This window comes from Sturnira hondurensis, unplaced genomic scaffold (assembly GCF_014824575.4).
Source record: "Sturnira hondurensis isolate 20B ecotype Veracruz unplaced genomic scaffold, ASM1482457v3 Scaffold0011758, whole genome shotgun sequence".
Taxonomy (NCBI): Eukaryota; Metazoa; Chordata; class Mammalia; order Chiroptera; family Phyllostomidae; genus Sturnira; species Sturnira hondurensis.
In genome coordinates, this window is record NW_028084389.1 from 25,863 (window position 1) to 42,370 (window position 16,508).

The 16,508-nt window shown below is 47.6% G+C and overlaps 1 protein-coding gene across 5 annotated transcripts; it reads right to left on the minus strand.

Moving 5' to 3' along the window:
• Nucleotides 1-236: 236 nt before the first annotated feature.
• On the minus strand, nucleotides 237-15,733 carry ZNF275 (zinc finger protein 275). Of its 5 annotated transcripts, none has more exons than XM_037060391.1 (4): nucleotides 15,599-15,733; nucleotides 6,794-6,903; nucleotides 6,018-6,114; nucleotides 237-5,688 (listed from the first exon to the last, which is right to left on the minus strand). In XM_037060391.1, the coding sequence occupies exons 3-4, from the start codon at nucleotides 6,037-6,039 to the stop codon at nucleotides 4,532-4,534; spliced, it is 1,179 nt and encodes a 392-aa protein (XP_036916286.1). In that variant the 5' UTR covers nucleotides 6,040-6,114; nucleotides 6,794-6,903; nucleotides 15,599-15,733; the 3' UTR covers nucleotides 237-4,531. The 5 variants fall into 5 exon arrangements, with proteins under 5 accessions (XP_036916286.1, XP_036916287.1, XP_036916290.1 ...); XM_037060392.1 differs by having other exon boundaries at nucleotides 6,018-6,117; XM_037060395.1 differs by lacking the exon at nucleotides 15,599-15,733 and adding an exon at nucleotides 15,462-15,488.
• Between the last annotated feature and the right edge of the window lie 775 nt (nucleotides 15,734-16,508).

The following is a 16,508-nucleotide window of genomic DNA, read 5'->3' on the forward strand; positions in this document are numbered from 1 at the left end:
TGAAAGTAAACACTCAAACTGATGCAATAACAATTACAAAATGTAAGTATACATACTAAGAGAGAAGTTATCAATTCCTCATCTGATGGACTTGTCGGAAGTAAGGAGACACTTCCAAAATGAAGAACATGGTGGGGAACTTAACTCATTTCACGGGGCAAACTTTGGGTCAGTACTGGAATGATATCCAGACAGAAAAGCATTGGTCAAACTCACTGACATTAGAAGGCATAGGATTTTTTTAACCCATCTTAGAGAACAGAATACAGTACCACATTTAAATGGTGTTTATTACAGTCAGGTGGGACTTGGGCCAGGAAGAACACAAGGAAACAGCCATGTGATGCTTCTCAGGAAGGAACCACATGATAAATTGGCTCTTGACAGACTGCAAAAAGCAGAGACCCACTTGAGCAGGCTAAGTCAAGGAAGTCTACAGTGGGGACTCAAGTGGACCAATGAGGTCAGTCCTCAGAAATCCAAGAACATAAGGAGACCAGGCTTTCCTCAGGGTGCAGGGATTGAGGCAGCTCTGGGGTGCCCAGCTGGATCCCACAGATCTTTAAGCCAGTGCTGCATAACTCTGCTAAATACCATGCACTCCTTCCCTTTCTTCCCACATCAACAGGAAACTAGTTTCCTTGTTTGCAGGACCTGAAAGGCCTAGCCTGTCATCTGCAGCCAGCTCTGATAATCAGTTGCTGCCCTTCAGTCAGGAGGTTAGTTGTGGTTTAATTATTGTGGTCTAGAAGGGGGTTGAGGGTCACATGGCACACAATAAGGCCCAAGCCAGGGGCACTTAGAATGCAACACCATGTGAGAAGGATGCCCATTGTAATCACATGGGGCTCATTCTGTAAATCTGAGGGTGGGTATGACACATGTAATCAACAGTTAAATCTCAAGCAGCAAAAATGGTAAACAATTACTTTTTCTTGAAAAATTCAGCAAGTATTCAAAACTTTAATAAAACCAATGGAGGGCTTCATTCAGAATATAAGGATATATTTCTAATGACAGCTAGCACTCTATGTAACTCAACTGCTCTTCATTTCCCTTGCAAAAGGTCCACGTGATTAGAAAGAAAAATGAAATGAGGTAGATACACAAATGCATAGACAAGCACATACAACAGAAAGCTTGGTCACATTTTGCATCTGACAAAGCAGTATACCTAGAGAATCCCAGGAAATCCACCCCCAAGTTACCAGAGGCAAAAATGGAACTTGGTACAACTACAGGACACATGAGAAAGCCACAGACTGATTGTGTTTGGAGCATGGACTCTACCCGCAAACATGCCAATGAAAAAGATGTGGTCTTTAGTGTTAACTCTGGAAAAGGATTTGAGAGAATGGAAAAAATTAAAGGAGGGCATGATAGGATGCCAGGATGTCATGTCCTGGCTGGAGAAAACAGAGCAGTGATGATGATGCGAATTTTTGAGTTAATACTGCATCTGGATCCTTCATAAAACCCAACAAATGCCTTTTGAATGGGCAAGAAAGGGCAGAGTACTCGCAGGTACAGGTGCCGGATTTGCCTCTCCCCTCCTGTGGATATCACCATTCCTCACCAAATGGCACTTGTATCAAATACATTGTAACAGCTTGAAAAGATAAAAACTGCTGAAAAGAAGGAAGCAGTGATCCAGACACAGATTCATGACTACTACAAGAACTGAAGCCCACAGAGGAATTGCTATGTAACAAGTGCTGTCAGCAGCTCTCCAGCCCGGGGCTTAGGATGGAGACGCCGCAGAGAGCCACTGGTGTGGCCTGAAGGCCATTCCAGAGTACCTTCTGGCTAAGGTCATAGGGGTCATCATGGGACCCTGCTTCCCAGGATCAGGGCTTTTGGGAAGTTTCACCTCAGCCTTGGTGGGCCCATCAGAAGGGCACACTTCCTCTCCAGGCCCTCTAGTGCCCCCACCCCCAACCCCAGCTGCTGGGAAGTCACACCACAGCCCCAGTGTGGCCACCTTCTACATGTGGGCTCTGCAGGAAGGGCCAGCTTCCTGGTCAGCCCTTGCTGCTGTTCCTCCTGGGTGAGGCTGCTGGAAGTGGCAGCCTAGCCCCAGAATGACCAGCTTCTATTTTTATGCCACATGGGCCATCAGAAGGGCATTATTGCCCTTCAAATCCTTGTTTTATTGCCCCTCCTGGGCACAGCTGCTGTCACAGCCCAGGCCTGGTGTGGCCAGCTTCTATCACCATGACATGCAGGTCATCAGAGGGGCATGGTTTCTCTCTGAGCCTTTGCTCTGTTGCTCCTCTTAGGTGTGGCTGCAGGAGGTGATGTTAGGACATGTGGGTGAATTTCCCCCTACTTGCCCAAAGTGGAAGCCACCAAATCAACCTCTTTCTTGTTCCAAAGTCATTCACTAAGAGGAGGATGCAATTCCCATGACATCATTGTCAGGGCAGTCTTCTCGTGTTGGAGATGTCTCTTAGGTGGATCTGCTGCTCAGGCGCTGAATCCACGTCAGTCACGGCTAAGGCTCCCAGGAGCTCAAAGGATGGCCAGCTGCTGCCAAGACCAAGTTTGGACCACCCCGTTGATCTAGGTGAGGCCCAGCCCTGCTTCTGATGGCTAGGGCTATACTGAGCAACAGTCAGTGTTCTGGCCAATTTGTGCTGGAAGTTTCTCTTGTGCGCCTGAGTGGCCAGGTTGGATAGTCAAGTACTGCCCACACAAAAGCACAGAGTCTGCTTCTTGGATGAGGAGTGAGCCTGCTTCTCCAGCCCATTCTCATCCAGCCTGCCCACTTCGGACATTCACCTTCTGGTGGGGCAGCACTTTCAACTTTTCATTTGTAGTTAAAATTCTAGAATAAAATGTCATCATATCTAACTACTCAACCAAAGAAAATTACAACTTAACAGGCAACAATGAATGCTTGTATACATAAAAATCAAAAGCTTATATAACAAAAATGTAATAAAAGTGCTACAAAGAGTAAAGCAGTAAAATTAGAAAAGAGGTAATCACAATCAATATAGAAAGAATTGCTGTATGAAGTCGATATATCCCAAGGTAACTTGATAACTGGTCAAAGGAGATGAACGTACGATTTGCATGCAAGAAAGTGGAAACAGTATTTAAGTCACTGCATGAGAAAAAGAGGATAAGGCTAGCAGTCAGGAGGCCTGGGTCCATCCCCAGTTCTGGTACTAATGAGCTGCAGCATGACAGCAATAACTATGATGATGACAGCAGATGGCCTTCGCTGTGCATCCCTCCATGCCAGGCGTGGTGTCCCAGTCACCATAACCTCAGGAGGTAGTCCCGTGATCATCCCCATTTCACAGAGCCAGAAACAGAGGGTTAGAGAAGTACCATCTAGGTCCCATGAGAAGAGGCAATCATCCTTGAAAGGGAGGCATCACCTTATACTTGAGTCCTTGACTTGTCCCTGTTATTGTGGGGATGCTCTCTCAAGTACTTAATTTTGAAGAAAATAGTGCTGCTGAGGACAATACCCATTAGCCTGAAACAAACCCCAACCAGTGCTAGTTTTGGATATGTATGGGACTCAACAGATAGAACTAGTTTCAGAAAAAAGAAAATTAACCTAGGAGTATGACCTCACAAAAACAAGTTTTAGGTGCTTACAAAAAGGCTTTTAAAGATCATTGTAAAAAGTCACACCTTAAGTGGTTATGTTGTAGAGTTACAAGGCAAATTAAAAAAAATTGTCCCAACATTACATGTACTTATGGCTTGGGAGGAAACTTCTAGTGAGAGCATTGTGCAGGGATTGTCACAGTGCTATATGGCACGCAGCTCAAATGGATGGAAAACCACTGGATGTGCTTTGAAACTGATGGCCCCAAAGGGGCTGCCAGGCTGGTGAAGAGGTAAGGTCAGAAATGCATGTGAGGAGTGAGAACAGAGTGATATGAAATGGAGCATGGGGAAGAAGGGATATTTTCTATATTAATATATTATTCTATATAATATGTGATTTATAATATGCATGTATAACTAAATCCATAAATTAAATATTATAGCACATTTGAGTATTCTATTTATATCCCTAAAAATTTATAAATTCAAGTAGGCCAAAAGACTTTGGGGTAATCTTTTCTTCAGGAAAGTTTGGGTCATATTATATTGGTGCCATCTTTGAGTAGCTCTATGGGTCAGCTTCCTTGAGGTGGGAGCTTAGAGGGGAGGGCCAGTAAGGTCTCCTCCACCCCCACATCCAGGTTTCTCAACTCTCATTCTCAGATTCAAGGCCTGTAGATTTAAATACCTTGAAGGTAGTTTATGTCAGTTCAACTAGCCAAAATAAATTAAAATGGAAAAAGCTACTCTTGAGAGGCAAAACGGGAAATGTACACTTATAAATTGCTGGTGGCAGTATAAATTTGTTTCAACCTTTATGACAATAAAATATATATATGTATATATATATATATATATAAGTGCTACAAAACTGTTCATCTCCTTTGACTCTGCCATCCCACTCTAGGCTGGGGGGGGGGGATCAGGAACCCGCTGACAGAAAAGGGTCTACGGGCCTCATCTACTCATGGTGGATTGGCTGATGCTTCTGCAGCGCAGACCGCCTCTTGAACACGCGGCCACACTCACTGCACTCACAGCGTCTTGCTCCACTGTGGGTCCTCCGATGGCGACTCAGGCCCGAGCTTCTCCGGAAGGCCTTCCCGCACTTGTCACACTCATACGGTTTCAGTCCACTGTGGATCCGCCGGTGTTTAATCAGGTCGGAGGGCCCCCGGAAGGCCTTGCCGCAGTCGCCACATGCGTAGGGCCGTTCCCCGGTGTGGATGCGCTGGTGCTCCAGAAGGCTGGAGCTCTGCCTGAAGGCCTTCCCGCACTGGCCGCACTCATATGGCTTCTCACCTGTATGGATCCGCCGATGCTTGGTGAGCTCTGAGCTCCTCCGGAACAGCTTGCCGCAGTGGGGACACCCATAGGGCTTGGCCCCACTGTGGATACGCTGGTGTTCGGCCAGGCCACTGACCCCTCGGAAGGACTTGCCACAGTCGTCACAGTCGAAGGGCAGGTGACCAGTGTGCATTCTCTGGTGCTTGAGGAGTTCCTGGCGATCCAGGAAATCCCTGCTACATGACTTGCAGGCAAAAGGCTTTTCTGAAATGTGAAGCTTCTGATGGCGAAAGAGGTGGGTATTCACTTTGAAGGACCGCCCACATTCCTCACAGTCAAAGGGCTTCTCTCTGCTGTGGACACGCAGATGTTGACTGAGGCCTGCATTCTTCTTAAACCTTTTCCCACATTCCTCACACTGGAAGGGCTTTTCCTCCCTCTCCATTTTCTCTCTCTTCTCCATGGCATCATCTAGTGCCCGGCTTGGGCCGGGGCGGGGCTCTGCAGCCACATGGCTCTTTCGGTGCTCGTTGAACTCTGAGACCCCTTTGAAGACCTTTCCACAATCGCCACATTCCCAGCCCTTCTCCTCACTGTGAATTCTCTGGTGCTGCACAAGGAGGACCTTAAGCCGAAAGGCATCCCCGCACTCTTTACATGCAAAGTGATGCTCTACAGGCAGATTCAGAGGGCTTCCCCGCCTCCCCTCATAGTCCCCATTCTGTTTGCCCTCAGGGCTGGGTTCACTGGCCCTTGGGGAACTCGTGGATGCCATCTCCTGTGGCTGGGTGTCTTCACCCATTGTCTGGTGTTGGTTCATAGAGATGCTTTCTGAAATGAGAACCACAAAACACTGCAGTCTACAGAGGAGGAAGGAAGGAGGTTATTCTTCTTTGTCAAGAATCACTTTCCCCCTGAGAGAGCTGCTGAGCACTGGGCCTGGAGGCCACTGAGTCACGACAGGCAGTACCCATCCGACCAGAAGCAAGGACCATAGAGGGAAGGGGCAGAAGGGCCTGACTGATGGGCACTTCCTACCAAAGTGGTCCTGAGGAGGTCTCCCTTTCTCTGACTGAGAAGCAGCCACACCCTCTCCCCAAAGGCTCAGCTGGGCTTCCCCTACACTTCCTTACATTTCTTCAGAATTTTTTTTCACTTACCCCAACACTTAGCTTGATCCATGTTAAGGGTCTGATACCAATAGCACGTGGCCTTGCACCAGGTGAGAAGTCAAGATAGGATTCAAAACAGGAACTCCTGCTTGTGGAAAATGAAAGGGGTTATGGCGGCAGCAAGCGATGACACTCAAACAGTGCAGGAATGGGGCAGGGCCTTCAAAGGGGAAACCCTTTCAATCCCGAAAGTCTGGGTGTGACCTTAGGAAGTCATGCATTCATTTCAAATGCCTTTCCCAAGGCCTGGCTCCCTCCAGGGGCTGAATGAGGCAGGCTCTGGGCTCACCCTGGTAGAGTGCCAGGTGGTTGTCCTGAGGAGCTGACTCTCCCTTTCTCCATACCCACACTCTCAGGGCCCCACACTGAACTCCATGCTCTTCTACAACTCCACATCTGACCCCAGAATCTCTCTTCTAAGAACCCTCCCCACCTCACATGTGCAGCTGGATGGTACACAGAAGCTTGCTGTTGGCAACCTCTCTCTCAACAGTAAACTATAATAAAATGGCCATGGAATTTATATCATTTGTGGGTTTAAAAGTATTCTAAACTATAGTGGCCAGTTTGTTCCAACTTCTTTTCTAATAAAAGACTGAGGGGGTGTCTTTCTGTGCCATTAGGAATTGTGGGGGAACCCTGCAAGAAGCTGCGTGTGGCAGACTCCTTGTATTTTCTTACAGCCCATCCCTCACCCCACTCTTTTACCCCTCTCCTGCTGCATAGAATCACGAAGCTGGTAGAAGGGCTAGGAGTGTCCTTACCCACAGATGGCACGTTCCCATAATACGCCAGTGTCCTCTGCTTAGAATCCAGCCTCAATAACTCCTTTTTGTCAGGTACTGTGTGCCACGTTGCCAGATGTTAGTGAATTCTGAAAGAATTAAAAGGGATAGACAGTTCTTCCATCCATTCTAAAATGAGGCAGGGGCAGCACCAGTAATACCAGGGACATGAGATGAGGGTCTGGAGTGTGCCTTGCTAACATGGAGATCTAACCATAAGTGTCAAGAAGTCCTGGAAAGAGAACTTGACCAAGTGCCAGAAGACTTGGGCCGTGGCCCTGGCCTCCTACTGTCTTCCCAAAGGACCTCAGTTAAATCACTTTCCTGGTTTGAAACTCAGCTCCCCAGTGGTATGATGGGGATTATAAGCTCAGTAGGCATCCATTTCTTGGCAGAGTCCAGGGAGAGAAGCAGAGGGAAGAAGGGAGGGAGAAGTAGAGGGAGAGAAGGGAGCCGCTGGGGTTCAGGCCCTGCCTCGCATCATGCTTGGGCAAGAGGTGAGGCTAGAGCAGAACCAGGGAGCAGTGACAAACCCCCAAGCCAAGCAGAGGAAAGCACAGATCACCTGGACCTCCAGCATCTCAAGAGGGGCTGTTGGGACCTGGTTTCCTGGGGTTCCATCCTGAGGAAGGGAAAGACCTGGGGGACTAGGGTGGGGCAGGTGGCAGGCAGAGCTAGGGAAGTAAAAAGAGCCTTGAGTGACAGCAGCCCTGCCTTTGAGTCCCCTGGGATGAAACTAGCAACTTCCATTTCCCTGGTTTTATATCTTGTTGAGTCTTCTTTTGCACAGCAGCTGAGTGACAAGTCAGAGCCTGGGTATGCCTAAGAAAACATACCCCAAACAGTGGGGAAAGTGGGCTGGCAAAGAATGAATACAGGCAGGCCAGGGGGAGCCCTGACAAAACAAATAAATGCTAGCCCAGGCCCAGCCAGGAGAAGACACACACAGACAGAGAGCTGATGGTGGGAAGACTGGCTCTTAGAGACAAGCCAGCCACAGGCCTCCCAGCAGCTAGCCCCAAAGAAGTCAGTGCTCACTCACACTGCACAGGAAGGAAGTGTCCCCAAAAGAATATCAGAAGAAATAATTATGAAGTGAGAGAGTTTTTCCAACTTAGTAGGGGCAACAGAAAACTGGTCTGGGCCATCATAGAGAAGAAAGGCAACAAAGGGCAGGAGCCAGGGCTTTCTGACCAGCAGCAAGGCCTTTTAAAGGCCACACCCCACCCAAGAAACAATTCGCCAGGTGACCATGCGTCAGCTCCAGACAAGAACACTTCTGTGACACATTTGATGAAAGGAAAAGTTGAACAAGACAGCTAGAAAAAGAAGCATCAAAGAAAAGACCTTCAAACACTTAGTTGCTAAATAGATAAGGTATCCAAATAATATGTATTTTATCCTTCTCTTTCAGATTGCAAAACATGTGAAAAATTAGAAGATCCCACCATAGATATGTGGGCATCACAGACCGCGTACTTCAGTGAGTTCAAAGAAACAGAAGTGCAGTTTCTGGTCTGATGCCAGGTCAATTCAATTCAATTCATAATTAAATGAAAAGGAAGCAGTTTTACACCAGCTCAAGCAGTACAAAATCCAGATACCCCAGAAGAAAGACATATAAAATGAGATGCTATGTTAAAAGGAGGGATGGAGACTTCCACTTCTGGCCATGATGGTGTAACAAGGAAAGACTTACTGTTCTGTCATAAACAAGTATAAATTTGTACAAAATAGATGTGAAACAACAGTTTTTAGACATTGGACAGCAGACAACACAGGATCCTCATCCCTGAGAGAAGAGAAACAAATTAAGTGAGCCTTATTATAGTCTCAGTTCTCTGTCTAGAGGCAATTTCTAGACTGAGAGTGGAGATAAGGGGGACCTAAACAGAGCTTGGTACCTTCAAGACATAGATCAGCGTTCAAGGCAGCTGGAAGTTCCAGAGCAGAGTTCCAGAAGGGGGAGGAAGCTATGCAGAAAAAAAGGAGCTCCAAAAAAATGTCTTCATAAGACTCCTCTTGAGTCTTTCCAGACTACTAAGCATGCACAGAGTGAAATTCCAAAAGACTGAGGAAAGTGCAACCAGGAAGCTGTAAGCTGAAAACTTCCCAGGACACACAAAGGTGGGGAGCCTCAGTGTCCCAGCAATCAAGGTAGAGAATCCTCCTCAGTGATCACCCGGGGCAGTCAGTAAAGAAACAAAGCAAAAAGAATAGATGGAAAAGATAGAAACAAACAGCAAGATGATAAACTTAAATCCAACCATATGGATAATTAAGTTAAGTACAAATGAACTAAATATTCCAAGTAAAAGGCAGAGACTATCAGACCCTATTTTAAAAATGAGACTCAACTATATGATGTCTATTTGAAATTTAAAGACTTTAAATGGAAAGTCACAGATAGGTTAAAAGTAAAAGGATGGAAAACAATATACTATAACCAACAGGAAGGGTCTAAATAACCCCCATGTCATAAAAATAAGAGAGAGAGGGAGAATTATGAATGCAGCTCAGAGCTCTGGAGACCTTACTGAAAAGTCCTAGAACTTAGAGCAGCCGTGAAAACTGGAGAGCTTAGGTATAAAATCAACAGGTGGCAGAAAAATGATAAACAAACAAATAAATAAAATAAAAATATATAAATAAAAATCAACAGGAGGCCAAGCAGGATGACATGCAGATTATAAAAATGTGAATCCTTCAGAGAAGACGTAGGCAGACAGTAACTGATTGTTAAAAAATCAAAAGAGGGTAGGTAAGGGGGAGAGAGTGGCTAAGTATATATTTGCTTTTTAGGAGATAAAAGGAATAAACTGAGAGTGACTACTAGATAAAATGAGCAATTCAGTACTGCAGTGTGCACCACACTGGGGTGGAGTCTGGGTCTAGAAAAGTCTGCTTTATGTTTCTGTAACATGTGAGTTATTGGCAACCAAGCTGCATTTCTTTGGTAATCAGCAAAGAACAACAATTTTAAGATGTGGGTAGACTTTGGATAGAAAAGATGGTCAGTATGCAAGAGGACAGGGCTAAGGCCCAGGAGACAACAGGGAATGGCCCTCAAGGCTTGGCAACATTCTGAGACACTCACATGGGTAAGGCAGGCACAGGGAAGAAGGGCTGGCAGGAATGTGTGGGTAGTCCCAGAAGGCTTAGAGGTAGGACCATGGAGTTGCAACTTTCTGGGCTTGTCCCCCTGGGCTGTCAGTGCCATGGACAGGTATAAGCAGGCTTTCTTTGGCCCCAACATCCACAGAAGCCCCATTCCTATCCTTAACCAGCTACCCACCACCGGTGATTCTATGGTGTGTGAATTAAGCCTAAAGTACTCAGCAGCCAAGCCCTGTGTCCCATGATCACCTGAGCAGGATCCTCTCTGAGCAATTGGTTTCTTCCTATTATACATGTGATGTCTGGTTTGACATTGCCTTCCAATTCAAAACAAACTAGTCATGGTTACTTACGTAATGGAGGTGGGGGAAGAATGCCTTGCATTCACCTTCTAAGAAAGATGACCTGTTACAAACTTTGTCTCACTGCCTTGAGGCCAGAGACCTAAGCCCTTGACCTCTTCCATAGCCCTGACCCAGCCCCCCCAGACCCATGTTCTGCCCCCCAAACCTCAGTTATTCCTTCCAGATATTCTGACCTTCATTCTTCCTAGATATGTCAAGGTGATACCTCTCAGGGCCTCTGACCATTACACAGGTGGCTTCTAAGAATTTGGACCCAGTTCAAGTGTCACCTCCCCAAAATATCTTCACTGTCCATCCCCCATCAAAATCGACTCTTAATACTTTTTTACTACCTAAGAATTATTCCCTGAAATTGCTTGTTTTTACCTGACTCTCCTCAGGAGAAATGTCACCTCCCACAGGACAGGGATCTTTTCTTTCCTGGTTACCCCAACCCCCGATTATCAGCAGTAGCTTCTGGCTCTGAGTGGGCAGTGATAGATGGAGGGGGATCAAACTTCCATTTACAAAGCACCTACTACAGGTTTGGCAATGCACTTCTCCCTTCCCATAATTTAACTGTCATGCCTCCATTTTACAGAGAAGTCATGGATCCAAGAGGTTAAGTAACTTGCTTAAGGTCTGGCTCCCAGGATTTTAGACTTGTTAACAAATATTTTGTTTATTTATTTTTAGACAGAGGGGATGGGAGGGAGAAAGAGAGGGAGAAACAGCAATATGTGGTTGCCTTTTGCGCACCCCCTACTGGGAACCTGGCCCACCAGGCATGTGCCCTGACTGGGAATTAAACCAATAACCCTCTAGTTCACAGGCCAGCACTCAATCCACTGAGCCATACTAGTCAGGGAAGATTTTAGACCTTTTGAACCACACCAGAGAAGACAGAAATAATATGCAACCATCTAACAGCAGAGGAGAGGCAGTAATGGAGAATCCCCGCAGCCTAATGGTATATATGGATTTGGGGACTGGTTTCAAGTCATCCTATTAATATGCCATTGCAGACCTTCACTGTGCTATAGCATACACCATTGTCTTTCTCTCTCTCTCTTACACACACACACACACACACACACACACACACGCACGCACACACAGTTCTTCCAAGCCTCCCACATTTAACTGAACAAATCTTCTTCAACTATTTCATTTAATTGAGCAGATCCCACTGAAGTGTTTTTACTTATTTGGCCTGATTAACTGTTGAAATCCTGGAGTCACAGCCCCCAAGTGAATCATTCACTCTTCTTTCCCAGGTAGCAACAGAAGTGGCCCTACCTGAACCAGGCTTACCCAGGGACTTCACTTGAGCATACTTTAGATCACTACCCACAGCAACAGAGCCCACAGACACACAGAAATCAAAAACAGGAGGGAAAAAGTGAGCCCAGATTTCACAAAAGGAAGCTAAACTCTGCATAATTAACCAAGTATATTGGGTAAAAGCTTTAGGAGAAACAAAGATAGATCATTTAAAAAGATAATACATATTAACCCCCACGGCAGTTAAAAATAAAATTACCATCAATCCTGGAGACAACCCGATTATTTAGAAGCCATGTTGCACAACTGTTCTACTTTAAAATGGTGGAACTAATCTGGAAAAGAAGCTGGACACTGTGACCAAAGTGACAAAAAACCAGTGTCTGCTGCCTTCCAAAAGTGGACCTTAGGGGATCAAGGTCAAAGCAATTCCAGGCAGAATATGAAAAACATTGTAGTGTACCCAATGGATATAGAAGGTGAGGCCGACCTTCAAAGTACAATAAATCACCACGGAAAAGCATGCCCCAAATCTCTTAAGGTGCACTCCTATACCCAGCCAGGAAATGTAAGTCGGGAGAAAGATACGGGAAAACAAACCTCTGCCTTTTAACATAAACATTATCTTCCTTCTTTTAGTGAGATCTGAAGTGAAGCCTAATGACTATACGCTCTCAGAAACTGAGGGCCCTGTCAGGCTGACTTGAGATTCCACCCTGAACCTACTCAAGTGCCATGGCCACTGCAGCTGTTTCATGAACACAGGGAAACCATGTCCATGCTAACACACTGCCTGGCAGTCTGAAAAACCTAGCTTTGTAAAACATGAGAGCTCATTGAGTGAGCAAATGTTCCTGATAGTGCTTTAGATGGCAATGTGAAATTTAACCAACATAGTTAAATAAATTCTGTAGAGAATCAGAGACATTAAGAGAACCAAAATAACCATTCTACTTTGATTAGAACAGAAAGTAAGGGTTGAATTCAATGGAGAGAAGAACCAATCTGTATGAAAAAAAAGTAAAGAATTGGGTGTCTTCTGGTCAACTTTGAGCTGAGGACCCCTCCTCTGGACATCTGGCTACTAGTAAAGGTCAGTTCAGTGTTTGACTGATTCCATGCCACAAATAGCTCAGGAACCTTCTCGGCAGGTGCCATGAGTTCCTGGTCAGTGGAGGCCCAGGACAGGCAGCAAGACCACCCAAACTAGATCTATCTGGCAGCTTCTGGAAATTTCCAAGGACTTCCAGAAACGCCTGGACTTCCTGGAGTATCTAGGTGAGGGCCTGTAGCAGCATGTCCACAGGCCCCAGAAGACAACAGCTGGCTCATGGTATTCTGGGCCAGAGCAAAAATGTCCTGAGGGTGTCTTTTTAGGTCACACAAGAGGCTTATCTTTTCAGTATCTAATCAGATAGGTACCTCTAGCTTTCTCTCTCACCCAAATGATCACCTGGATTCCTAACTTGCCTTACCGGATACCTGTTCCCTTGAGCTATGCCACTTAGAGAACTGTCTTTAGGTGAAGACAGTTTGGCGACACTGGCATGTATGAAAATATAGCCACTTCCACAATGGAGACAATACAACTCACTGTCTTGCACCCCCATCCATGGGGCTTCCCAACAGCATAGCCACCAGACACAGTCTGTAAACACTGGACTTACCCAAAAGGGACACACAGGGATGGCTTATCACATCTTGGAACAATTCTGAGCGATGAGTCAACCAGGTAAGGTCCTGCCTGTTGGACTGAAATAATCTGAGGGGACAGAAGCAGACTTGGAAGCATGTGTTTTGGGGTTGTGAATACTCAACCAAAGGACAGGCTGAGATTGAACACAACCTGAATGATCCCAATCCATCCTCCAACCAGACAAGGCCAGGACACTGAGCTGAGCCCCTGGGCTGGAGCTGGGCCTGCTCTCTACCAGTGTGGACAGGATGTGGGCGCCCCCCACCATCCCCGGCAGGCCCCATTTGGGCCCACCCTATACTGTGCAAATGGACTGCTACTAGAAGTGGCAGAATCCTACAGGGCCAAAGGAGAGGGTGTTTCACCAGGAAAAGCCTGTTTCTCTCAGGATGTTTTTGTCTGTGTATGTCTTTTTCTGTGTGCGTGGGTGGGAGGCATCTGTCTCTGTCTTCCCTAGTTTTCCTCTCTCCCTCTGCCTGGGCACCTGTCCCTCTCTGTTTAGGTTTCCATTTTCTTTCCCTTCAATAAAAAGCCAGAAGGTAGACCAAAAGGGGATTTTGTAGTGTTTGTTGTACTTAATTGTGGAAAGGTTTATGTTCCCATTTCCCCAAGAGGATGTATAGCATTTTAGTAAAAATCAAAATAAATTTTAAGCATAACTTCATTTAGGTTACACTGCCCTGGATATGAAAGAATCTAAATAAGGGCGGGGTATACTGTGTAAAACCCAAGGAGTCCCTGGGCCATTTGAGGAGCTCAGAAAGATTGAGCTAGGGCTCAATCAGTGGTTTAGAACCTTGGCTTGGGATTTGCTAAGAACTCAAGGGGCAGAGTAGCAGGTAAGGGTGGGGCCAAGGAGTCTGCATTTCTAACCAGCGCTCAGGTTGGGACTCAGAGCTGGTCCTCTTTAGCAATGGGTCATCTAGAATCTGGAGTCATTCGTGGTCATTCTAGCCCATGAGCCTCCTGAGTGAAATCCCATTCTGTGCTGTCAGACTTCTGGGGAGAGAATTCATACTTTCCAGTGATTTTCCAAGGGGTCTCTCACCCAAAGAAGTCTGGAAATCACTGTTCAGTAGGATTCTAAATATAGAATGTTTATATTTTATAAATATAAAATGTCCAGGGACATTTTTGGGGGGAATGGACTAGACTGTGCCAGGCACGATGCAAGCTGCTTCTACTTAAAAGCCCAATGAGGGAGGGAGGACCGAAGATGGGGTGAGGCAGCATCGGTGCCCAGAGGAGGTACTGTTCTAGCAATCTCATCTGAAATCCCTTGGTAAAGGAAAAATGTCGGGTCTGAGGTTGAAGAAATATTTCAGTGACCAAGGAGACTGGAGGGGGCTGGTGGCTGGGTTAGGCAAACGCTGGCTGGAGGGTGTCAGTTGGAACAGGGTGGGACCTCCGGGAAGAGGGCCAGGATTTTAGGGGGGGTGGTGATTGAAAGGGACCATGGACCTTGGGCGGCAGGCGAGTGTGGGGTAAAAGGATGGAAAAAGACATGTAATTAATCACCCAAATATAGTCTAAAGGAGGCAGCAAAGCAGCTTGGGGGGGTACTGAAACAGGAGATGGTGACCCCTAGAAGGGCCATAGAAAAAGCTCTGTTCAGACCAAGGGTCTTGAGCAAGGGCTGCTTCTCCCTCCCCCTCACAGCCCTAGGGCTTTAGTCTACCCACCCCCATCCTCCCGTCCCTGCTGAGGCTCGACCCGCATCCAAAAGAAAAGGAGAGACTCCAGTAGCAGGAACCGTCCCCAGTTCACTTACCAGGCGCTCAGGACTGCGGCTCAGCTCCTCCTCCTAACCAGGGGGAAGACCTTTAAACACCCACTCAATGCTACCTCCCCCTCGGCCTCCATTACGCTTGGGGCGGGGGTCCTTTCCTTCCTCCACTGACCCATTCCCACCCCTTACGTCTTCCAAAAAGCCGCGTAGGCTTCCACACGTCCAGAATTCCCTCCCCTGACCACAGTCCCCTGCCCGCCGTGGGAAGGCCTTCGGGCCTCCTACCCGCTCTTCGAGACCCGTTCCCCCCTCCTGCTGGCCCCAGGGCCCAGCAGCTTACAGCCGGCCGGGAGACGCCCCCCTCAACAAGGCTTGACCATCTCCCCAACACCGCACACTCTCCAAAGCTCTCATCTCAAACCCCCACACTCTCCTGGGTCGTTCTTCTGCGTAACCTCCCGCCAACCAAAAGATCACCTCGGCCCCGCACATTCACCCACGGCCCGCATACTGTCCCAGGCCTCCAGGACATCCTCTCGCGGCCCCAAACCATCAGCCATCACTGCACACCCTCCCGTGCTCCGCGCGCATCTTCCCGTGGCCCGCGCGCTCACCCTAGTCCAGTGGTGGTTGACCCGCAGCCCTCAGCAGAGCGGCGCTAGCACGGCTCAGGCAGGCCCGGCGTGGCAGGAAGCGCCACGGAGCCGCCCGCACCGCGTTGAGCCCAATAGCCCCGCGGCGCGTTTCCGGAGCTGGGAGCGCAGCTAGGGATAGTGTGGAAGCGAGGCCCCGCCCCAGCCCTGGCCCCGCCCGGTCTGCTGGTCTTGATTGGCCTGGAGAGGGGGGCGGGCGGTAAAGGGGGCGGGACTGAGGCCCTTTGGGGTGGGTTGGGCCAGAGCTAGGGGAGTCCGGTGCACAACCCGCTGTCTGGGTGGAGGGGGTAGAGTGGAACGAAGGTACTATAAACGAGTGAACGTACAGACCAGTCCACGTAAAAGGGAACGAAAATATAAAGGACCCCTTCCCCCTGGGCGCCTTCTGGACGGGGGCTAGGGTGGGGAGACAAGAATGTCAGCCTAGGTAGAGCGAAGTCAGCCCCCACTGGAAGGGTTGAAGCGCCTCACTGAGTCACTAAAATGTGAGCCTGAGTTCCCCCAGGCACTGAGAAGACAACTGTGAGCAAAATCTGGCCACATCCCTGCCCTCAGGGGGTGCATTTGGCGTTCCAGGGCTCCGTCAGAGTTTGTGCGTGCGCGCGCGTGCGGGCGCTCTAGCGAAGGTAGTGGTGAGGGGAAATGCTCTTGAGTTAATTTCAAAATAGCAGTTTATACTGTAAAGAAAAAAGAAAAAAACCAGGATTCTTGATCCGGGTTCCTGCAAGTAGTGACAGGTAGTTTCAGATAAATTTGCTGCCAGTCAACCAAAATCTGGGAAACTAGCAGCCCTGCAGTGTGCTAAGCTCATTGATGCTTTCCTTGAAGATGCCTGTTTTAGAACGCAAGACGGCAATCAACAAGGATTAAC

Excerpts from the sequence above, each read along its gene's own strand:
- ZNF275 (XM_037060391.1), bottom strand. The coding sequence starts at position 6,039 with ATGGATCAAGCTAAGTGTTGGG. Across the intron at positions 5,689-6,017 it reads GGATCAAGCTAAGTGTTGGG|AAAGCATCTCTATGAACCAA; the intron begins GTAAGTGAAAAA and ends TTCTCATTTCAG.